General features: G+C 41.5%; 1 protein-coding gene across 1 annotated transcript in view; it reads right to left on the reverse strand.

The window, feature by feature from the left end:
• Positions 1 to 4216: 4216 nt before the first annotated feature.
• The window catches only part of STARD9 (StAR related lipid transfer domain containing 9), a 314211-nt gene continuing 292830 nt past the window's right edge, over positions 4217 to 25597 (reverse strand). The window contains exons 29-33 of the mRNA XM_077464565.1: positions 24822 to 24886; positions 18456 to 18661; positions 14280 to 14359; positions 12950 to 13108; positions 4217 to 8607 (exon numbers count right to left, since the gene is read on the reverse strand). Of these exons, the coding sequence (XP_077320691.1) occupies positions 8506 to 8607; positions 12950 to 13108; positions 14280 to 14359; positions 18456 to 18661; positions 24822 to 24886 (612 nt within the window). The 3' untranslated portion in view covers positions 4217 to 8505. The remainder of the gene's footprint in view (positions 8608 to 12949; positions 13109 to 14279; positions 14360 to 18455; positions 18662 to 24821; positions 24887 to 25597) is intronic.

A 25597-nucleotide genomic window follows, 5' to 3' on the forward strand; every position in this document is an offset into this window, starting at 1 on the left:
CCGTCCAGACTGATTTCTTCATTTAGACATATCTTTATTTTCCCAGGCTAAAAGCGTCAACAAACCTTATGGAAAGCTTTGCAAAAGCCTGCTGTGTACACTACTTGTTATACAAGCTGAAGCCCAGTGTGCATAAGGCCTAACTGTCGGCTAGTTTTATAGAGGAAAGACATTAGGCTCAGTTCACAAAGCTAGAATACATGGTTTTTGCCATATCTATTATTACGTCCATTTATATAACACTCATTTGCAGCTGTCATAAGTTTTATGACAAATAATGATCATTTATATATTAGTGAACTGAGCTTTTTGCTTACAAATGTCACACAAGCATAACAATCATGGCATGTTAGCACAAAAATGAAATCCGGATTTAATTATTTTTCTTTCTTGCAATACTTTGTTTCGTTTTTTAAGCTGGTTGCTTAGAATATGGCTCCTTGCTCAAGAAAGTATTGAGAATATAGTTTGTGAAATATTTCAACGTAATGGTTACCAGGGCTGGCAATTCCACAGGATTCTAAGTCGCCACCCATATCTGAAGCCTACAGCAAACCTGTATGGAGAAAAATACAGAGACTGCCATTGGTGACCACCTAAATAATGCAAATTGTTTGGCATTCTATTATCCAAATATGATTCAGAAGAATACAATGCAGCTGGAAGTCAGAACGCCTGATCTCCATATTTGTTTTGAGTCAGTTATTAAAAAAAATATTGAAACCTTGGAATCCTCCCAACACTCGTGCAACTAGTATTTCCAAAAGTGACAGTCTAGGCATTTTTCACCACGTGTTTTTAATTATTTTAACTACTTGAGCCTTTTACAGTGTTAATTCCTTTCTCACTGACAAGTAAATGTGTTTGTAAATAACTGCCAATTCATATATGAGAGTTCAAAAATACAAATAATAAAATAATTTTGTGGATACTTATGACTTTCCTCAGCCACTTCCTGCCTACATGCATTCGCTCCAGCCTCTACTGCATATCATTATTCTGCACCTACTGAGTGACAACAGGAACCATACCTATAATGGTATATAGGGGTAGGAGAATGTGACAGGGGGACATCGAAGGAGAATTTTTTGGGAGATAATTGTCACCCTATAGCAGTGATGGCGAACCTTGGCACCCCAGATGTTTTGGAACTACATTTCCCATGATGCTCATGCACTCTGCAGTATAGTTGAGCCTCATGGGAAATGTAGTTCCAAAACATCTGGGGTGCCAAGGTTCACCATCACTGCCCTATAGCAAACGTTTTAACCCTTTGTGGCACCACCGCCTATTATTTAAAAGTGTTTGCATAGCCAAAACTTTAAATTCTGAATAGGGAAGGGTTTAGACCTCTATTTTTTGCCCTCTATATCCTGTTGGGAATATTTCCTTACACTTTTCTCCTGCAAATACAACAGCAAATGAGAGAAATTATTCCACTTCACTAAAACAAGTGTCCTCATATTACTTTATTAATCCCAAAAGTGATTTTGGCTATACATACCCATGAAATGAAAGCTTAAACTTCTAGCGATTAGGCTTAGATCTCTATCAAGGCTCAAAAATGTAGGATTAGATTTACAAGCTTTTCTAGTGGGAAGAACTGTTGGGCATCCTTCACACAGTCATTTACCCACATACACTGGATTCCAGGGGCAAGAATCAGTACATTTTTGCAGCTGGAATGACAAGTGAATGTAAATATCAGCGGCCACTCAGCCTGTACAAAGTAATGATAGGCTGGCAGCAGCTATCACTGTTCGCATGTACATTGAGGGGAAAAAAAAAGTATTTCATCTCCTGTTGATTTTGTATGTTTGCCAAATGATAATGATCAGTCTATAATTTTAATGATAGGTTTATTTTAACAGTGAGACAGAATAACAAAAAAATCCAGAAAAAAATCATTTTAAAAAGTTATAAATCGATTAGCATTTTAATGAGTAAAATAAGTATTCACAAAACATGACTTCGTACTTGGTGACAAAACCCTTGTTGGCAATCACAGAGCTCAGAAATTTCTTGTAGTTGGCCACCAGGTTTGCACACCTCTCAGCAGGGGGATTTTGCCCCACTCCTTTTTAAAGATCCTCTCCCATTGTTTTGAGGCTGGCATTTGGTAACTCGAACCTTCAACTCCCTCCATGTATTTTATATGGGATTAAGGTCTGGAGACTGGCTAGGCCACTCCCAGGTCCTTAATGTGCTTCTTCTTGAGCCACTTCTTTGTTGCCTTGGCCATGTGTTTTGGGTCATTGTCAAGCTTGAATACCCATTCATAACCCATTTTCAATGCCCTGGCTGAGGGAAGGTGGTTCTCACCCAACATTTGACGGTGCATGGTCCCGTACATCGTCCCTTTGATGCAGCGAAGTTGTCCTGTCCCCTTAGCAGAAATACACCCCCCCAATGCATAAGGTTTCCACCTCCATATTTGACAGTGGGGATGGTGTTCTTGGGGTCCTAGGCAGCATTCCTCCTCCAAACATGGTGAGTTTAGACCAAAATCAAGCTCTTTGGCCTCATCTCACCTGTACATATGCTTTCCCAGCTGCCTTGAGATCATTAACAAGATTCTCCTGTATATTTCTGGGCTGATTCCTTACTGTTCTCATGATGATTGAAACTCCACGAGGTGAGATCTTGCATGGAGCACCAGACCAAGGGAGATTGAGAGTTATTTATTTTGTGGTTCTTCCATTCACGAATAATTGCACCAACTGTTGTCACCCTCTCCCCAAGCTGCTTGGCGATGGTCTTGTAGCCCATTCCAGCCTTGTGTAGGTCTACAATCTTGTCCCAGACATCCTTGGACAGCTCTTTGGTCTTGGTGGAGAGATTAGATTCTGATTGATTGCTTCTGTGGACAGGTGTCTTTTATACAGGTAGCAAGCTCAGATTAGGAGCACTCCCTTTGAGAGTGCTCCTAATCTCAGCTTGTTACCCGTATAGAAGATACCTGGGAGCCAGAAATCTTTCTGATTGATAAGGGATTACTTATAAATGCTAATCAATTTATAACTTTTTTGAAATGCATTTTTCTGGATATGTTATTCTGTGTCTCACTGCTAAAATAATCCTATGATTAAAATTATAGACTAATATCTTTGTCAGTGATGCAATTGTACAAAATCGTCAGGGGATTAAATACTTTCTCCCCCCCACACTGTAGTGGCCTACCAAGTGGGGTTCCTGAGGTAAGGGACAGGTGTTTAAGCTGGGTGTGCTGCTATGTTCGAATAGCGATGGCTGCAGTCATTATTTTGTACAGGCTGAGCAGCCATCCCTATTCACATGCACCTGTCATTCTAGCTGCAAGAATCTGTATGTGGCTAAACGCCTGTGTGAAGGAGGCCTTATATATACATCCATAAAGTAAAGTGTTTCTAAATGCAATTTTTTAAATAACAACTGTTAAGCTTACCTGCTCTGTGCAATGGTTTTCTACACATCAGCCTTAATCCTCCACATCTGGGGTCCTCCACCCTTGCACTCATACGTGCTCATTCCCGAGCCAGCTCTATGCGTCCATTGACACACAGCACGGCCCACTCCTCCTCGCTGGCTGTGATTGACAGCAGCAGGAGCCAATGGCTTTGCTGCTGCCTCTGTCCAACGAGTAGAGAGAGAGCAACACTGCTCTTGTGCATATCGCTGGATTGAGATTAAGCTTGGTTAAGTGTTTAAGGGGGGCTGGGGGAAGGTTTTTTTTTTTTTGTTTTTTTTTTACCGTACTGCATAGAGTAGGTAAAATAACCTTGTACCTTTAAGCCCTTGTTCATACTATAGAGTGCCTTGTCATGCGATTTGACAGTTCCAAATCGCATGACAAGACACACCCCATTGTTGGCAATGGAACCTTTGCATAGACTTCTGTTCAATGAAGTCGCAGGCCACAATTAAATTGGCATGGTAAATCACACTGATGTGAGGCTTTGAAATCATGCTGAAGTAGCGCAAAGCCGCACCAGTGCGAACTAGGGTGAGTCATTTTAGGTCCTTCCTTTCTTGCAGTTTCGGGTTGGGCCATGAATCAAAGTGATTTCAATGTTCATGTTTCCATTACATGACCGAAGGATAAAACTAAATGTTTTTTTTTAAACACTTCAGAACCCAAAATGATGTATATTTTTGTACATATGTAAGTGATTTATATTTTCAGATCTGTTTACAAGAACTGTATTGCTGTAGCAAAATACACACACACACACATTGATTCAAATCTTTGCATTCATGTTTTTAATACAGGGATAGATTACAAACGTAAATCCAAAGCAAGCATATACATATATAAATAAATTATATTGTAAACATAAAAAAACTGTATACATTTTATATAAAAATAAACTTTTCGCTGTACAGAAAACTGTATCCTTCAGAATTCTTTCCACATGGTGAAGTTTGTCCTTTTTAATAACAAAATGTGTTGTACAGTGCTAAGAGAGCAAAGACATGATTTCCTACTGGGAGATTCTCACCAAAAGCAGGGAATGCCTGAAATCTGACTTCTAGGAAAATCAGTGAACCAATCACACAAGCAGGAAATGTTTCTGGGAGCGTTCTGTACACATTCTCTATACAGAACACCCCTAGGTGACCATTGCATTTAACAGAAAATTACAGCAGCTGCAGATTGCAAAGGTATTTTTTTAAATAATATTCAATTACAATTGTATGCACTATTTTTTTTTTCCCCCATGAAAGTGGAGTTATTCTTTAAGTAAATCTTTAGACTAAAATATGGGGGCAGTCATTGCTAATCCCTCTTCTAATAATGGCACTTCCCCTCGCTTCAATATATGACTCATTGATCCCTAAGAAGTAAGCAGGTCAGAAGAGTTTTAGTAAAATTCAGAAGCCTTTCTCTGCATACTTGTCCTGTGGTCAGTAAACAGTTATTTCAACCTTTTATATACAGGCATACCCCACTTTTAAGTACACAATGGGACCAGAGCATGTATGTAAAATGAAAATATAGTGAAGCAATACCTTTTTGTATTTCTCAATGCATGTACTGCATTGTAATAGGCATTTACAGGGATAACCGATTACCTAGGCACTGGTAATCCCCCAAATTCAGATATGTTGTAGTCCTGGGTCCGCTTTCAAAGCGCCACAACTTTGGTGTCCCTGTCAAAACCAAGATTTCCCATAGATGCGAGTACGTAAAGCGGGGTATGCCTGTAAACAATTGGGCTGGTTTTTGAAAACTACAGGAAGGAAGCGTAGAACTTTAGGTAAAACGCGTTCTTGTTTTGTCTCCTTAGTTTAGATTAGATTATAAAATGAAGTCTGCTTGATTGCTATAGATAATGACAGTATTTTTACTGTCCACACATTACTTCCAGGGGACATGGCCTGTGGCTCAGCTGACCACACATTTTGGTCTGGTAATACACCACCAAACTAGTCACGTGTTTTCAAAAGCTACCTGTATGCAGTCTACTGATGGTAATAAACCATTTTACATGAAAATTATGCGATTTGAGAAAAAACTCAAGCCTAGCTAGAAAATGTCCTCCCTACATATAAGAATTAATCCTACGGTCAGCATTACATACAGCATTGATTGGTACCTTGTTATATTTGTAAATCTCCCTCATTGAGGCTGGGTTCACACTGGCGCGGCTAGGAGAACCGGATGTGATTCGCACCGCAGTGCAAATCGCATCCGATCTCTGTGCGATGCAAGTTCAGCCATACAGATGGTATGGCTGAATACGCATCGCACCCGCTCCAAACTCGCACAGGACCCTTTTTTTGGTCCGCAGCAGAATCGGATCGCATGGGTGTTCACACCATGCGATCCGATTCCTGTCCGAGTTTGCAGATCGCACTGCGATATGCGAACTGATCTGGGGGTGTCATTAAGCTTTCACTGACACTCCCAGCAGTCCGCATAGGGCAGTGTGAACTGCCGGCGGGAGGCATGCGATGTGGGAACCCACCACGGATTTGCGGCGTTCCTGCATCGCTTCAGTGTGAACCCAGCCTTAAAGAGCATCTGTCCAGTTGCAGCTAAAACTGTTTTTCATGTGTGCCTTGGACAGTGTTTTAAAAGTGTACATTTTTCTTTTTTGCATAGAAAAAGAAACTCTGCCTCCGAAAAATTAGTATACAATGCATATGGATTGTCGGCTTACTTGAATGTAATGGAAAAATTATTTAACACATGGGAGATTTTCCCTAAGATCTGACTGAGCAGATGCAGTTTCTATTGGTGAAGATCCAATCCGTTTCTCTGTATGGCTTTCCTGGCATGCACTAAATAGCACCTTTGCTAAACCTGGAAATGGCTCCCTCTGCTTTACTATAAAGTGGTTTGTTACGCTACATCAGAAAGAGCTAATTGAACCTCCCACTGCCCACATAACACGGGTGTGGCAACAAAGAAAGTGAATTCACTTCCATGGACAGCCAAGGTTTTTGTGCGGACTGACTGGGCTGTAAGACTGCCTGCAGTCTTTAAAAATCAGAAGCTGAGGGCACCAGCGCCTGATCATGTGACAGCTGGTCCCATGATCAGGTAGTCCTTTCCACTCCCCAGCTGTAAAGGACCTGTTCAAGGAATGTCAGGGCAGGAAAGGGTTAATGTCTGCTAGTTCTTTTTTTTACTCTCAGATGTATAAAAATTCAGGCCCTGAGAAGGGTAATGTTTACTTGCAGTAACAGTTTCAAATATTGCAGTCAGTTCTGAGTTGAGTTCTGGTTGCTATGGGTTACTGCACTTTGCACATTATTGTACATTCATGTTCTTTTATCTAGTTATTGACAGTCATAAGCTGGGATACATTAAAGCTGTCCATACACTGCGGGAGATTTACTAAAACTCGAGCACTCAGAATCTGGTGCAGCGGTTCGTAATAGCTAATCTGTTTCTAACTTTAGCTTATTTAATTATTATACAGGATTTATATAGCACCAAGAGTTTACGCAGTGCTATACACTAGAAAAGGGATACAATAGGGTTAGGAGGGCTCTGCTCCTGGGAGATAACAATCTAATCAAGATCGGCTGGTTGAACAAAAAGGTAAATACTGTGAGGGATGAACTGATGGCAGAAATAGAAGATTCAGTTATTCCTATAAGTGGATAGAGTAGGAGATAGCCAGACATATTGGGGTAGGGAGTTCCAGAGGATGATAGAGGCTCTGGAGATGAGAATGGGAGCCGCCTATTAAGCTTTAGCAGTAAAACCTGGTTGCTGTGTGTGCTGCACACGCTGGTTTTAGTAAATAACCCCCATTCTGTATTTTGGCTGGTTCCTAAGGAATAGTGGATTAATTTGCAGAAGCCTTCATACAGCATTGTCAGAATGACTGGAGCCTGTATTCTGCAAGCACTGTACAAAATAGATACATGCTAAAAGGATTTCATTGGACTTCTTAAAGTCAGTTTATTATTAAATAACAGATTGGTGCATCTGTCTTTTCATCGCAATCAGAGTGATTATGGCAATGCAGACTTCCTCAAACCGTTCCCCCTCCGTTCCTGTCTGATCAGTAGTCCCTACTTCTTAGTTGTAAACGAACCTTAACTTAGAACTGTAGGAAAACATTTTCATTATGTATAGAGTAAGACCCCTTTCACACTGAGGCGCTTTACTGCTAAAAATAGTGCCTGTAAAGCGCCACTTTTGTCTCTCCAGTGTAAAAGCCCTCACTTCCAGGACGTTAAAAAAAACTCCTGCAAGCAGCATCTTTGGAGCGGTGCATACACTGCTCCTTCCTATTGAAATCAGTGGGGCAGCATGGCTATACCACTGATTTAACCCTTTCTCGGGCCACTAGTGCCTGAATAGCGCAGTGAAATTGACATACCAACTGCTCCAGTTTGAAAGGTGAATTAGGTGAAGGTTATAACTGGTCAGATTTATTTATTTTTTGTATTTATTTTTTTCCCCCCGCCCTTTGTCTCAGTGCGGAGATCTCCTTTCACTTCCTGTCCCATAGCAAAATGGGAAGTGAGAGGAAACCCCTGCAAATTAAGGCAATTCCTTGGGGCCCCCCCCGGTCACCACAACTAATGTTAGCGGATTTCCCCTCTTTTCTGGGGACAACCCAAAATTGGGGATTTTCTTTTAATCAGGACAAATAGGGTGAAACTCCCTAATGGGGGCACAGACGGCAATAAAAACTGACAAATGTTTTAATCCTTCTCCACTCAAAACTAAAAAAATTTTTTTTTTTGATCTTTTAGTTATAATTTAACTGTCTCTGCCCCTACACTAAAGTCCTTCTGTGCAGCCAAGCCAGAACTGTCCTCATTCATGCAGGCTTCATAATGCTGTGTGCAAAACAGTTTTTTAAAATCCTTTTTGAAGCATCTAGAGAAAATAAAATCAACGAAAGAAATGATTGTCTTACAAGCTGGATAGCTGCCAAATCCTATAAGAATGTGTGCTACAGGCATACTGTACTTGGTGTCACAAAAATCCCATCACAGTTCTGTCACACTGATTCTGGAACTATTACAGTCCTTGGTGCTGATGCTTATACAGTTTTGTTACCTAGAGAAGAAATTGGCCAGACTTGAAAGCACAAGAGACTGCCGCTTGCTGACCACACCAAGCAGCCTGGAGGGAATAGCTGGAGCTCCAAAATCGGCCTGCAAAGAAAAAAAAAAAAGGCAATTGTAGGCTGGCCACATACATCAATGTAACTTTATTTTCCCTTTTAACCCTTTTGCAGCCATGGAGATAAGGAGTGCAACGTTGCAACAGATTTGTCTTTTTTTTTTTTTAACCACTTCAATACAGGGCACTTTCACCCCCTTCCTTCCCAGCCCAATTTTCAGCTTTCATCGCTCTAGCGCTTTCAGTGACAATTGCGCGGTCATGCTACACTGTACCCAAATTAAATTTTTATCATTTTGTTCGCACAAATAGAGCTTTATTTTGGTGGTATTTATTCACGACTCCGTTTTTTGATTTTTTGCGATAAACGCAAAAAAAGCGGAAATTTGGGAAAAAAAATATTTTCTTTTTTCTATTTTAAAAGAAATCCAATAAAATCTAATTTTGTCATAAATTTAAGCCAAAATGTATTCTGCTACATGTTTTTGGTAAAAAAAATTCTGTTAAGTGTATAATAATTGGTTTGTGTGATCGCAGACATATGTACGCAAATGATCATGTACATATGTGTGCAGGTGATCACGTACATATGTGTACACATAATCAGTGGGACATATGTGGGGGACATGTTTTTATTATTAGGCACATGTATGTTTTGGGGACGTGTGTTATGTGGACATATGTGGGGACTGTGTTTACACTGTGTGTGTACACTAGACTGGTGATCAGTGAGTAAAAAGCTGTAAAAAACAGCTCATACTCACTGATCATCAGCCGGCTGCAGCGATCTGCTCTCCTCTCCTCAGCGATGACTTCTGTGTGAGGAGAGGAGGAGCTGATTGCCTAGCAACCGGCTGTTTGTTTACATCACATGATGGCCGTGATTGGACACGGCCGTCATGTGATCAGGAGGGCCAATCACAGAGCCCTCCTGCTGATCTGAGATGTGCCGTGTCCGGGTGACACGAGCACATCGGGATCGCGCCGCTGCGCGGGCACGCGATCCCGCTCCTTCTGAAGGACGTTCCTGAACGTCCTATCAGAAGTAGACGGCTCCCACCCAGCCGTATATATGCATTGGCCAGGTGGGAAGTGGTTAAAGAAAAAAAAAAGAAAAAAGCCCTGCATTCAACTAATGCACAGCAGCGCATTATAAAGCACTACTGCAAATTGTAATAAAACGTTTGTTTTTGTAAGCTGTAAAAACATGCTACAGGAAAATCCTTTAATATACCACACATGCAATAACCACATTGAAAAAACACACAGCAGTGCTACACCTTCTGGGTGGATCATTGATCAAGGCAAGTAAACTTCTCTAGCACTGGGTACACTCATACCTTTGAGGAGGCGGTACATCAGTGTGCTGTTATGCTCGTATCTCTCAGCTGACTGTACCCCATATATTTTACACCTCAGGGGCCACGCAGGTGAGAGGTAAATGGGGTGGGGTTGGTTCACAAATTCCCTCATCGGGCAGAGAGGAACCTAACCACAGCTCCCATTGGTCTCTCAGATTTCCTACATCTAACTGGGGTTTCCATCCCACATGGAGAACTTTTTTTGCAGTTCTTTTGCTTTAAAAAGGAGGAATTTTAATTGGCAGCTCACAACACCAGCTGGCTGGTGTCCTTTCTCCATTAGAACATATATGTTGTAAACTGAAATGTTCTCTTGGCGCCCGCCCCCCGCCCCCCACCCCTATTGGAGGATGAACAACACATTGAGGATCCATATTTGAAAGAAGAAGTGGGGTCCCGGGAGGATAAAGAAGTTGATCAATCTTCTTATAAGGAGTCTCAAGAAACCAACAGGGCCCAGGACTGTCTCAAACGCAATAGGCATTTTGTAGGTTTCATGGCTTAAGTGGTTTGAATAAAATTGCTATTATCAGAACTGCCTCCCTACAAAATTACGGGGTTTGGGGGTCTTGGTATCCACCTCAGTACCCCCAATCAGTCTCACTTGAAGGATGTTTCGTATGTGGACTGGAGTTCATCCTGAAAAGGGAGTTTGATGAACACTATCCTATAAAAGGAAGTTTACCAACATATGGGGTGGATCCAGGTGTGAGGCGAGAGAAGGATACATCTGTTCCGCCTCCTCCCACCCCTATTTCTTGGTGTCTGCCATACCCATACTCTAATCCCCAGCATGTGGCAAGTGCTGTGCCTGGGATAAGAGATGTGTCTCTGATGGATTTAGTACAGCAGCAGCCACAACCAGCTGCATGATTGATACCCCTGAGTAAGCTATAAATGACCAGCCTTGGGCAAGTGAGCAGTTCACTGAACTGTCTCCATCTCCCTCCTCTCCCCCATCTGTCTCCTACCCAGTTATTCATGTCCAGTTAGCACTTAGGCAATGCGGGTGTGGGAAGGCTTGCAATTGCATGTCTTCTTGCACTCAGAGAAAAACACATTGCGGCTTAGGAAATGTATGGGGGTACCATTAATCCTAATGGCTCCCACACACACTGGTTTCCATGCAGATGCATCTTTGGAACAAACACAGGGACCTTTTTTTCTTGTATTTTCAGGAGGTAAAGTAGCCTAATCAAATGAATGGGCTGCTGTGCCCGAGCAAACGTAGCTGTTGGGAAACGGCATAGATGTAAACCGGGGGCAGGTACAACTGAAGTATTGTTGGGGTATGGCTGACAGCATGCTAGTTGGATAAACTGATGAGGTTATTATTACTGACAAGGTTGTGATGCTTCCGTTTTAATCCCTTCCTGCCCAGCTCCAGCATCTTATTAGGTGCTCGTTCACATGTGCTTTGGTCTCTGAAGAGCAATCTGCGTTCAGAACGCTTTTCAGACAGCATTTGACAGGCTGAGAAGGAGCGTTGTATCACCTCATCACCACCTACCCCTAGAACCCCACACTTGCTCACAGTTGTGGGGGTGCTTACAGAGCAGCCTCATTCACTTGAATGGGTCACACTTAGCAGGCGCTGTGCCTGCAGAAAGCAACAGAGGATATAACTTGTGCCATGACCCCAAAACACTGCCATAGTGATCCCTGTTCTTTGCTCTACTGACCCCCTGTACACTATTATACTGACCCCTTTCCTCTACCCTGCTGACCCCTATTCACTTCCCTTCAGACTCCTGTACATCACCTGTGACCCGCTACCAGTGTTAATTTTGCCTGCAAATTTCTATTTAGTTTTAGTCATCTTAAATCTAATGGGTGTAGTTAAATTGTAATGCATTCTTTAAGCATTTCTCTACAATTTCCAAACTCATTATATACCGCTTGAGTGAAAAATCGAATAGGTTATTTATGTTATTAAGGTTTGAACGTGCACTACAGACACAGATCGAGGGGAGGCCTCAGGCCTGCTGTAATTGTAATGTACTACACAGTGTACACACTTAGTCTACTCTGGGTGCTGGGCGGTCGCCTCGTGAGTCGAGACTTCTGAGGCCTGGCTGGCCTGTATTGGGTAAATGTCCCTGCCTCGCGTTTTCATCTCGTTTTTGTTTGTGAATGCAAAACGGATTTGATGTTAGTCATAGTTTTCTTCAGTGGATGAAAATGTGCTGTACATTTCATTTTGCTTTCATCACTGTAAAAATACTGTTGACTAAATCTTTGATGAAAATTAACATTGCCTTGCTAACCCACAGTACACTGACCTACAAATTCCTGACCCCTGCCCTCTACTGATTCTGGTTACTGTATACTAAACTGCTGATCTTCCATCCTCTCCCCCTCCGACTCTTTTTACTGCACCCACACCTCATACAGGCTAGATCTGGCTCTGAATGCCACCGGGGTGGCGTACTTATCAGTCACTAGTGGGGAACCAAGTCAACTAAGTTGCGAAACTCAGTAGGAAGCGCTAAGTTGGGTTTGAGCTGAAAGCCATGTTCCCGCCCTGTCCTTAATTTTATAAGGTATCTACGTTTGATAAAGTCTGGAGGGATGCAATGCATCAGTTGGGCGTGGCTACTGGCATCACATTGGGCCAGCCCATGTTGTCATTAAAGGAGTTTCCTGCCTGATAACTGCTGCGGATTGGGGCTTGTGACATGCATGGTTTGTCATACAGGTGAGTGGAACACTTTATTACTTGTAAATAAATAGCAGTGTGCACTATGATATTTCCTCTTTCAAACACTCAGAATGACATTCATGGACAAAGGACAAGTGGAGATATTTCTATACCAAAGGGTGTTGAAGTCCTCTTTAGTTATATTAACTTTCTAAATTATGCAAACCATTTAGGTTAGGAATTGTACATTTGATACAGCAATAAAGCAGATCTTTTTCTTGGTCTCCCACAGATAATGGGGTAAAACGGGTAACTGTAAAAATGTGTTTCCTAAAAACCAGGGGTTATACTTGTACAGCTTGTAGTTCTTACCTGGACCATATAAATGACTCGTGTGACTGTTTCTCCATTGCTGATATCAGGCTGCAGTATCCAGGCACTGGGTAGGATCTCTCCCCTTACAACATCCTTAGTAGGACGCGGCATAGACTCGTTATGCACTGACTGGAAGCACAAGCTGTAACATTTCTCCTGTGTAATACAAACACATTGTCAGAGGACAGCTGATTGTGTAAAATGTGTGTAGCGTGCTTCTTTTTACTTACACCAGAAACATGACTGGCTTAAAGAGCTCATGTTTTTCTGCCCTCCATGGGGAAAAAGTAAATTCAGTACTTTCAGCTCCTGTAGCTAGGTGCTTCCTCCGTTTAGTTATGATTTCTGACCTGTCTTCTCCCCTTCCCCTGCAGCCAATCCAACAACAGCTGGGAAGGATGGATTTATCATAACGGCAACCGGTCTCTGCTCAGACTGCCTTCCCAAGACGAGGAATACTGAAAGTGAATGTGCAGCTTCCGATCTTCCTGCAGCTTGTCTGGGTGGGTAAAGTGCTCAGAGCTGAGCTGCTGTTATGATGAGTCTTCTTCCTAGCTGTCTGCTCTGCCCCAGTCAGAGAGGAACAGGTTGGACCTCATAACTTGATTTGAGAAGCACCTAGCTTTATGGGACTAAGTACTACATATACTTTGTCCCACATGGGGCCGAACAATGTAAACAAAATTATATTGAGAGTTCTTCTTTAAGGTATAACTACTTTTTTTGAACTGATCAAGAAACCCCAACCCAACTTATCCATGCATATAGTCAGACAGATTTGTATATGTCCTACCAGCACTGCACCAGGCCTGGTCAGTGATGGTAGAAAAAAAGCCAGCACCATCTTAATTTAATTAGCTCTTAATACCATCTGTTTAATATTTAGACAATAGCAATGTGAGTCTATTTATTCTGGTAGCATCAGTGACATTTTAAGGCTGTCACCATAGACTAAATGTTACCAAACTCTTCACCTAATTTGGGTTACAAATACCATGAAGATTCACTGATCCCCGCTGAGCAGGCAGATGACAGGTCTGTGTCCGCTCTGCACAGCTCTGACCTCCTTGGGCTGTTGGATGCAAACAGACATCTGACTTCGCTCCGCCAGACAGATAGGGAATGGATCCCCATCCAGCTGTTTTTAGCAGACAAGATTGGATTGGATGTTAGCAGGTGTTAGCAGACACATGTCCATTGACATCCGCTGCTCCATAGAGAGCAATGGATGGGCCAGATCAGGTCTGCCTGAAAAACTGACAGGCGGACCCACTTGGTCTGTACTCATGAAAGGGGCCCCAAGTCTTTATGGCAAATCAGCACTTACCTCTTTGGACTCCACGGTGATGCAACAGAAATCCCTGGGTTGCTTTAGGTAACAAAGCGACATATCCATCACCACATGGACTACAGAAAGAAAATGAACAATGAGACACCAAACTTCATATATGTATGTAATGAAAAAGTGCAGCACAGTCTGGTTTTTGAATGATTGTGAGATTGAATTCACTCAACTCTGTTCATATTATAGCCTGAAATTTAGTTGTGTTTTTTTTTAAGCTTTCTCCCACAACAGGTTTACTTTAACTTGTATTTTTACAATCACTGTGACATTTTAGCTTATTGTAAAACAAATACTACACTCATTTGCAACACAGAAATTACTGCAAGTAAATGATTAACCACTTCGCTACCAGAGCCTCTTTTTCAGTTTTAGCACACATGTAAAATGCATGTTTTAGGCCTGAACATTACTTAACTTCTCCACATATATATTTCTGAAAACAAAGACCTTGAAGAATAAAATGGCGATAGTTTTTTTTGTCACATGATATTAGCACACATTTATCAAACACAAATTTTGAATAAATACACAGAAGTTAATTTTAGGGCACGAAAACAGTATATTAATCAGTTTTTCAGTAAAATATAAATGGTGAGGTTGCAATGAGTAAATACCCAACACATCAAGCACTAAAATTGGGTGTGCCTATGAAACAGAAATAAATTTAAGTACCCAAAATTGTCCAGAGGTAATGCTTTAAAAACCCTCTATAGGTTATTAGTTTAGAGATCACCATGAGTGATGGCCAAAGAATTAGTGCCTCGCCCTGATGTTCAGTGATACCTACCTCACTTGTGTGGTGCAATTGTTTACAACTGTGCCAGACAACTGGGGTATTGCAGTGAATGTCAGAGTGAGCACAATCATTCCATGGCCATAGGTACTGGTAATTGGTATGGGCAAGTATAACAAAAAAAAAGTATATATGTATGGTATTGGTGTAGCTCTAGTATATTATTTGGTAAGAGGCATGGCAAGTTTTTTGAAGTTGCAATTTTTTGTTACACTTTCTTGGGAAAAAAAAAAGATATTTATAATTTTTTATTTATTATACTGTCAACAGTGCTGTGATGGTGATCAGGGATACTGACTGGTGACAGTATGTAAAAAAATAAAATACATTTTGTTTACTTTAACTTTTTTCTTTACACACTGTCATGCGCTTAGTTCAGGTTCACCATAGTGACACTGTATTACTTGGGGAGGGAATCAGGGATTTATTTTTTTAACACTGATTGCTTGCTACAGTGGTGATCACTGTAACAGCAATTGTTTGAACTGTCATGAATGGCTTTCATTTATGACTCATTGATTAATCACAGCGATCACATGGTCCAGGTACCATGTGATCACTGGTGACCAAATCCATCACAACGATGTCAAGAATGGATTCCATTCATGACTGTTTACTAGGTGGCATGTGATTGCACAGCGATCACATGGTATCTGGGACAATCAGAGCATCCCATTACCGAACAATGCCATCTGCTGTGTCTGGTCACAGGGTGTGTAGAGTGGGGTGATGTACTGGTACATCGCGGTGCCTGGTCAGGCCACTGGCCGTCAGTAAAAGTGTTGGTTGGTTCAGCAAGTGGTTGAAATCCTGTTCTACCAGCCACTTTTTTTTTTTTTTTAAGTGGTAAATCTGCCTACATGTAATGCAAAGTCACAAGAATTATCACAGCAAACCTCTAAAACAGCCTAAACCACAAATTCATATTTTTTTTTTTTACGACCTGAAAACTTTTTTTTTTTTTAGTTAAAGATAATGTATACCGTTTTTACAGTTATGCCTTGCTTAGATGTAGTAGTATATTAGTTCTAGTGCATCTCCCACTGCTTCTCCTCAACATGCTGTGACTGATTAGTCTGAACATGGAAAAGCAGTTCACTTTCCAGCGATAAGTGGGAACTTTTCATGCTCTACTTCCCCATAAGCTGTGCTGTCAGTCAGTATCATGGACTCAGACAAGAAGTTTGTAAATGTGACAGACACTAGTATATTTCTCCAATGTCCATTGGGGGACACAGAAATTCAGGAAGGTAACAATAATTGAATTTAAAATGCCACATCATTGCTAAGAGGTCCAGATACAACTTCATTCTATTACAAATTAGTACAATCCAAAAAGTAGACAATGCGCTTCTGGGGTCCGAGAGCGCCAACATCATCAGGGCTAAAAAGAACATAAGAAAATCTCCACATCAATATATCAAAAACAATATTTCCTGCACAGGGTCATAATTAAAACCAAATATTCAATAGTATATGGAGTGTCAAAAAGAAAATACAAAAATGAGAACATGAGTACTAACCTATATTGTTTAAAAAAAAAAAAAAATACACCAACATTAATAATTGGCACTTAATAAAATGATTCACTCTGGGTGATATGTTAACCTCCGGGTACTCCGGTTTCCTCCCACACTCCAAAGACATGCAGGTAGGTTAATTGGCTTCTGTCCAAAATTGGCCCTAGTATATGAATGGGGACCTTAGATTGTGAGCTCCTTGAGGGTAGGGACCAATGTGAGTGTGCAATGTACAGGGAGAGGGGTAGACACTCACTCAGGTTGAACTGGATGGACTGGTGTCTTTATTCAACCTTACTAACTATGAAACCTAATAGGAACAAATATATGAAAAAATTTGGTAAAATAAATCTCAAAGCCGATATGTATAACTTGAACCATACATTATAAAATCATAAAAATGAATATAATAGTATTAGCAATAATATTAATCACTATTGTGAATGCAGTGGTGTGGCACTTCAATTACAATTCTCATTACATTACGCTACAAGCCAAGGAGACACTGGTGATTCTCTGGATTGTATAGGCTGTTTGTCCACTTACCAGATCATTTACACCAACATCAATACCCTAGGATTAAGATAACAATACCAGCTGGATAACCCTACTGGCTCAGAGCTATCTATCCTCAACGGATTCAGGAAGGTAGGACACTGGCAAACAGAACGGTTGTAAGCCAGCCCCTTCCTATAGTCATGCTTCAGTCAAGATTCTTTACTGCACTGCTGCTTGAGTAAGTCTCTATATAGCAGCTATCCAGATGAGAATTTTCCCAGCATTAGCTTTGGTGGCCGTACCGAGACTCCACTGAACTAGACATGTGGAGCTAGCCTGGAAAATGACCTTCAGACACTGCACTCTGCATTGTGGTGCTTTACAAACCTTTGTGTAATGTGTTTGCTGAACAACACTTTTCAAGTCCAGAGCCATGACACAGTGCCAGGTGTATTCCTGTCTCTGAAGACTTAATTGGTCAGGCTGAAGAACTAAATACTACCTCACCATTTGCAATGAGTGCCTTTTTCAAACCTCTCACCCTGGATTTAAAGTGACCCCATCAGTCTTAAGATTAATGGGGTGGTATCTCCACACACCCTGAAGGAACTCTCTCTACCTGTAGGGGTGTCACCAAGTCTAAGGATTGAGTCTGGTTGCCCAGAACAGCTGGTCCCTGTTTATTTGAAAGATCTAACAGTGAGTCAGTTCCATGACTCCATTTGACATTGCTTAGGTGCTGTAAGACCTTTATCTCTGGGAAGCTTTGAGAAGATAAGTGGCTTGCTCTCTGTATTCTGGATGATGTTGAGGATATTGCTCTCAATTGCAGTCTTCCTATGAGACACTGCTTCTCATCAACCATTAGTCTCATTCTAGCAATAGGTTGGTGCACCTGCGTGTCCACATCTCCTGCATGGCACAAAGAAACCAGCACTGTTTGTGGGCCCTGTGTTTCCCAAGATTCTCAGCAGACAGCATACTCTGGAATCCTACTGAAGTCATTTCAGTTGGAGATGGTGTACAACCAGAAGCCTTCTTAGAAGTTGCTCACTTAGAGTTGGGTGCTTATTAATGGCCAATCCACATCCTCTTGATTAAGTCCCACAATCAAATGTCCAGCATCAGTGAAAACTGCCAGAAGTGATATATACAGACTGCAAAGGATGGAAAGCGTGACCGGGTGCTATTAATTGAGGCAGATACTTACTTTATGGAAATATGCTTTTTGCAAACATGAGCGACCAGTTGGGACCCAGTTGTAGATATGACCTTTAACCTCTCGGTTTAAAGAAAATTTGATATATTTCCTGCCATATTTTTCTGTAAAATAAATAAGTTGCTTACCCAGCTGAACAGTGCTGCTCACTCTCTGATGTACACAAGAGCTTAGGATTGACTTGTCATACAGTCTCCTCGCATGAACATCTTTCACCATATCCCAGACATTATATAGAGGCCTCTTAATGACCCCAGCTCCAATAAAGCCATGCTTTGTTGGTGACGAGAAGGCCTTGTAGTATACCAATACATCCTTCTCTGTTACCTGGTATCTGTAATAGAGAAACACCAAAGCATGAAACAGACATACAAAAGAATAAAAACCATCTCTGTGGCCCCCTTATTTTACAGTGTCTTGCAAAAGTATTTACCCCCTTGGCTTTTTACCTATTTTGTTACATTACAGTGTTTAGTTCAATGTTGTTTTTTTTATCTGAATTATATGCGATGGATCAAAACACAATAGTCTAAGTTGGTGAAGTAAAATTAGAAAAATATATACATAAATCTATTTTTCAGAAATAAAACAAAAATGATAATTAGCATGTGCGTATGTATTCACTCCCTTTGTTATGAAGCCCATAAAAAGCTATGATGATGCAACCAATTGCCTTCAGAAGTCACATAATTTGTGAAATGATGTCCACCTGTGTGCAATCTAATTGTCACATGAACTGTCATTACATATACACACCTTTTTGAAAGGCCTCAGAGGCTGCAACACTTAAGCAAGAGGTACCACTAACCAAAAACTGCCACAAAGACCAAGGAACTCTCCAAACAAGTAAGGGACAATGTTGTTGAGAAGTACAAGTCAGGGTTAGGTTATAAAAAAAAATATCCAAATCTTTGGTGACCCCTGGGAGTGCCATCAAATCTATCATAACCAAATGGAAAGAACATGGCACAACAGCAAACCTGCCAAGAGATGGCCGCACATGAAAACTCATGGACCGGGCAAGGAGGGCATTAATCAGAGAGGCAGTACAGAGACCTAAGGTAATTCTGGATGAGCTGCAGAGTTCCACAGCAGAGACTGGAGTATCTGTACATAGGATGACAATATGCAGTACGCTCCATAGAGTTGGGCTTTATGGCAGTGTGGCCAGAAGAAAGACAATACTTTTAGCAAAAAACAAAATGGCACATTTTGAGCTATGTGGGAGACTCCCAAAAAATGTATGGAGGAAGGTGCTCTGGTCTGATGAGACTAAAATTAAGCTACGTCTGGTGCAAACCCAACACATCACCTCTCCCAAAGAACACCATCCCCACAGTGAAACATGGTGATGGCAGCATCATGCTGTGGGGATGTTTTTCAGCAGTCGGGTCTGGGAAAGTGGTCAGAGTTGAGAGAAAAATGGATGATGCTAAATACAGGGATATTCTTGAGCAAAACCTGTACCACTGTGTGTGTGTGTGATTTGAGGCTAGGATGGAGGTTCACCTTCCAGCAGGACAATGTCCCCAAACACACTGCTAAAGCAACACTTGAGTGGTTTAAGGGGAAACATTTAAATGTGTTTGCATGTCATAGTCAAAGTCCAGACCTCAATCCAATAGAAAATTTGTGGTCAGACTTTGAGATTGCTGTTCACAAGCGCAAACTATCCAACTTGAAGTAGCTGGAGCAGTTTTGCAAGGAGGAAAGGGCAAAAATCCCAGTGGTAAGATGTGGCAGGCTCAGAGACTTATCCAAAGCGACTTGGAGCTGTGAGGTGAATGAATATTGGTGGTGAATACTTTTGCAAGGCACTGTATATTGTTAAAATATAGCCTCTGAAAACATTTCTTTGTGAGTTTCTAATTCTCACATATTCAGTAAACTAAACAAAGAAATTAGTATTAATGATTTGCCTCATCTTTCTTGTTCAATGCTTTTTATTGTGGATATAAAAATACAATAATGAGGCAGGTACATCGATAGATATGGGGGGGGGGGGCTGGGGGTTCATACATGTAATATATTAAAGTGTGAGAAATAATTCACAATGTTAAGTGTGGGATCTTGACACTGGGGGGCTGATTTACTAAAACTGAAGAGTGCAAAATCTGGTCCAGCTGTGCATGGTAGCCAATCAGCTTCTAACTTCAAATATGCAAAAAGAAAGACTGTGCTAGACAAAAAAATTGCACTAGACCAAAAAATTAATACTGGTAGTACCAAAACCTAAATCACTCCATAGGCTGCAGCTTCAAGTGGGATACACACACATATAATGGAAAAAAAGAGCTAAAAGAACTGCGCCGATTATATAACTAAATACAACAATAAATAAGAAAAATGTGAATAGAATTGAAGGATTAATCTGTTCAATCCCAACATATACATCCACATCAATAGATCACCAATTACTGAAAATAGCTTTTCTAAGGCAAATCTCTTATCTGTACAAATCAAAAATCTCTTATCTGTGCAAGTTAATGAAAACATTTTTTATATATTAAAAATAAATAATAATAAAGGCTTTTAAATAAAATCCAAATCTTGCTTAAATCACCACGGTGACTCCACACATGCAGATTAAGGTTAAAGAAATGCCCGACCACCGAGATGATATTCCGCTCATGCCAGATATTTAAAGAAAAGGGGCATGTAACTCCATCCCCTCAGCAGCCTGAATTATATACCGATGGAGCCTTTAATGCACTGGAACCAGACCTCTTGCTGTAATGGTTATATATATACTCCGCAAGATGTTCCCCAACTTTAGCTCAAAAAGACTTCCCATAGTGTAAAATTGTATCGACATTTTAACAAAATAAAAGGAAATTCACTTACAAACTTGTAACAATCGCACAAAAAACAAAGCCGGCCGCCAATTTTCGGGAGCCCGTCCTCCCCTCGTGTAGCGTGGTATCTTCATCCACAGGGGCAGAAGCTGTATGCATAAACCGGTTTCGGCACGCAGTGATGCCACCACGCTACACGAGGGGAGGACGAGCTCCCGAAAATTGGCGGCCGGCTTTGTTTTTTGTGCGATTGTTACAAGTTTGTTTGTAAGTGAATTTCCTTTTATTCTATTAAAATGTTGATACAATTTTACACTATGGGAAGTCTTTTTGAGCTAAAGTTGGGAAACATCTTGCAAAGTATATATATATAACCATTACAGCAAGAGGTCTGGTTCCAGTGCATTAAAGGCTCCTTCGGTATATACTTCAGGCTGCTGAGGGGATAGAGTTACATACCACTTTTACTTGAGTATCTGGTAAGAGCAATATCATTTCAGTGGTCGGGCATTTCTTTCACCTTAATCTACATGTGTGGAGTCACAGTGGTGATTCAAGCAAGATTTGGATTTGGACTTTATTTATTTAAAAACCGTATTATTATTTATTATTTTTTATATATAACATTTTTTTTTATTAACTTGCACAGATGAGATATTTTTTATTTGCACAGATAAGAGATTTACCTTAGAAAAGCTATTTTCAGTAACTGGTGATCTATTGATGTGGATGTATATGTTAGGATTGAACGGATTAATCATTTAATTCTATTCACATTTTTCTTATTTATTGTTGTATTCAGTTATATAATTGGCGCCGTTCTTTTAGTTTCTAACTTCAGCTTATTCAATTAAGCTTTGACTAAAAATCTGGAAGTTTATTGGTTTCTTTGTAGAGCTGCACCAGACTTTGCACTCTCCAGTTTTAGTAAATCTCCCTCTAGATGTCTATGATGTTGCTGCCTTGTCTGCAGATTTGTGTGGTTGGAGTGATAGATGAGGTATCTTCATCCACAGGGGCAGATTGTCTCACAGGGAGGAAGAACGGGGAGATGCTAATGTAAACAAGCATCTCCCGTTCTGCCTAGTGACAGTGTCACTGATCTCTGCTCCCTGTGATTGGGAGCAGAGATCAGTGACGTGTCACATGTAACCATGCCCCCACAGTTAGAAACACGCCCCAGGACACATTTAACCCTTACCCTGCCCCCTAGTGGTTAACCCCTTCACTGCCAGTGTCATTTACACAGGAATCAGTGCATTTGTATAGCACTGATTTCTGTATAAATGACTGGTCCCAAAAATGTCCAATGTGTCCATCGTGATGTCGCAGTCACGTCGTCGCAGATCACCGCCATTACTAGTAAAAAAAATAAAAATAATTCCATAAATCTATCCCCTATTTTGTAATAGGGACACGTTGTGCGGCGACTTATATAGGGATAAGGGGCGGGGTCACCAGGTGATCCCGCCCCTTGTCCCTATACAAGTCCCCGCACAACGCGTCCCCAGCATTACGGCTGGAGAGAGCGTCATGTCAATATCGGAAGAAGAAGCGGCAGAAGCAGGCGACAGAAGACAGGGCCAACGCTAGTTAAAGAGCTGGAAGAAGAAAGCGGAGGCCCAGCAAGAAGAACCAAAGAGCGGGACAAGACTCCCGAAGTCGGAAGAAGACCTCCGGACGGCGGCGGAGAAAGACAGGCTCCTCCGCTAGTAAAAGAGCAGAAGATAGCTCCGGGGGTCTTCTCGCTGGACTCCTCCTCTGTCTAATAAAGTATTTTAAAAACCTGTGAACACTTTTTTTCCCCAGGTGAATGGTAGGGGTACATGGTACCCCATACTCATTCACATAGGGTAGGGGGCCGGAATCTGGAGGCCCCCTTATTAAGGGGGCTCCCGGATTCTGATAAGACCCCCGCCCGCAGACCCTGACAACCAACGGCCAGGGTTGTCGGGAAGAGGCCCTTGTCCTCATCAACATGGGGACAAGGTGCTTTGGGGTGGAGGGGCCGCAGGGCCCCCCTTCCCCAAAGCACCCCCCCATGTTGAGGGCACGCGGCCTGGTATGGTTCGGGGGGGGGGTGCTCGCTCGCTCGTCCCCACCCCCTTTCCTGACCGGCCGGGCTGCATGTTTGGATAAGGGTCTGGTATGGACTTTGGGGGGACCCCCACGCCGTTTTTTCGGCGTAGGGCTTTCCCTTTAAATCCATACCAGGTGACGGGGCTAGCGAGGTGTCAATCTCGCCGATGGAGGTGGCGACATTCATTTTAAAAGTCCGCTGGACTTTTGGGAAGAAAACACGGGTGGATTATCCGGCGAATAATCCAATCGTGTATACGCGGCATTACTGTTACACCTAACTTTGAATAATATCAATTATAGACATTCCCCGTAGTGACGAATATGGAATACATGTGTATGGGTTAAGTTTTGGGTTTTACTCTTAAAGTGCTTTGCCTGTACCTGTGTACCCATGTAACCAATAAAGTACTTTTATTCAAGAGCATCCAAGTTGCCAGCCTTCCTGATTTAGGAATTATTCTTAAAGTAAACCTGTGTCTGGACTATGGAGATTCATATATTTACATATTCCTAACAAGCAGTCAAAAACGTATATAAAACCTCAACGCAGGAGAAAATAGATTCTGGGCAATATCCTTCAGTGCAGGGCAAAGCACAGCGTATGCATCTGTGTGGTGCAGTGCACTAAAAGGCAGGTGCATTGCAGATGTGCATTGGTGCAATTAACTGTGAATCTCAATGCATATACAGTATATATGTTGTGTTATCATGCACTCAGCCAATGTGTTCTAATGTGTGTAGGGATGTTATATTACACACATTATGACGTGAATGAGCCCCCTAAACAAGCCCTTACTGATTTTTGTAGCTGCAGGTACTGTGAAGCTATTAATCCTTAACCCCTTCCTGCTGCCTGTATGTATATATATATATATATCTGGCAGCAGGTCAATACGATATTAAAGCCTTGTTTTTTTTGTTTTTATTTAAATAAACATATTATACTTACTTGCTCTGTGTAATGGTTTCGCACAGAGTAGTCCAGATCCTCCTCTCCTCGGGTCCCATGCCAGCGCTCTTGCGCCTGCCGGTTGCACCCACAGCAGGCAGCTTTCTCTGGGGGCACCCAAGCAGGCTCACTCCCAGGTCACTGTTTACGTTCAGGGGCCAGTAGGATGGGCCCACAATCAGATGAACACGGTGATAGTTCTGTTAGTGGCCTAGCTCATCCTGCTCCCCATCTCAGCAGTGACTTAGCAGCCGTCTAATAACCAATGTAAACACAGGTGCTTTGCGAGGGAGGAGCCAAGCCAACTACTTCAGTTCTCCTGTTTTGAACTTTGAGGATGAACTGCCCCCACAGTACCTGCACATACAGAGGTCAGTAAGGGCATGTTTTAAAGTTATTTTCTGCTTGGTAAGAAAATATAAATATATGAATGTACATAGCCTGGTCACAGACTGAGTTAAAATATATTTAATGTCTACGTAAAAGATACATTTTAGCTTTGATTCATAACTCATACCAATATTGTGAGAATCATCGAATAGTACTTTCATTAACAGTACAGATTTGCTCTCTAGCTGTAAGGTGTCAGTATTTTCAAAATGTGATATCTGCAAATGAGTGTAAGTAAAAGAGGAGCAGAAAAAGACAAGATTGTAATAAGAACTTACACCCAGCCTGCTGCTCCTTGGCCATTAAACAGGTTCTTTATGTCATATGAACAAGCAGCCATAACCTAGAAGAAAAATATCTGTAAATAGTAGGAATGATATCAAACAATACAAGTCCCATAAAGGAATGGCTCAAAGCACATAAAGGGGTGTCTTAATGAGAGCTGAAAAAAACACCATAAAAGATGGACCTCAAACCAATAAAAAGTCAGTATTACCGATTTGCACATATATGTGGGGTGCCTCCGCAACTGTGGGCTAATTCAAGGGAAGAGGAAAATGTGGGGGTACCATAAGGTCACCCCCCCAAGGCAAGAGGAAAATGTGGGGGTACCATAAGGTCATCCCCCCCCCCCCCCAGGGCAAGTGTTGTATATGGAGAACAACGGTATAGTGTTAAATGGTCTTGACTTTATTATATGCAAAACAATTCTCAAACACATTGGCAGGCACAATTACCCATCCCTCCAAACATCTATAATTAAGTTGAAAAAGAAACCCAATGCCTATAAAAGGCATTATTTAAGCCCGGTGTGCATGAGGCCTAAGACTGCATTCACATTATAGCATTTTGTGAATGTGTGATTTTGTGCATACCTATAAAACATGCAAAAAAATACTTTGTAATGCACATTTTTGACCAATAAAAAAGCAGCAACACACACGGTTAAAACATTCCCAATGCTGGAAAAGATGTATGACCTACTTTGCAACATTTGTCACACTTAGGGCAGGCAATTGAAATGAATGGGTTGGTCTATGTATGTAGCACAAGA

The sequence above is a fragment of the Lithobates pipiens genome, unplaced genomic scaffold (assembly GCF_037356315.1).
Source record: "Lithobates pipiens isolate NorthernLeopardFrog02 unplaced genomic scaffold, aLitPip1_a1.2 Scaffold_30, whole genome shotgun sequence".
Lineage (NCBI taxonomy): Eukaryota > Metazoa > Chordata > Amphibia > Anura > Ranidae > Lithobates > Lithobates pipiens.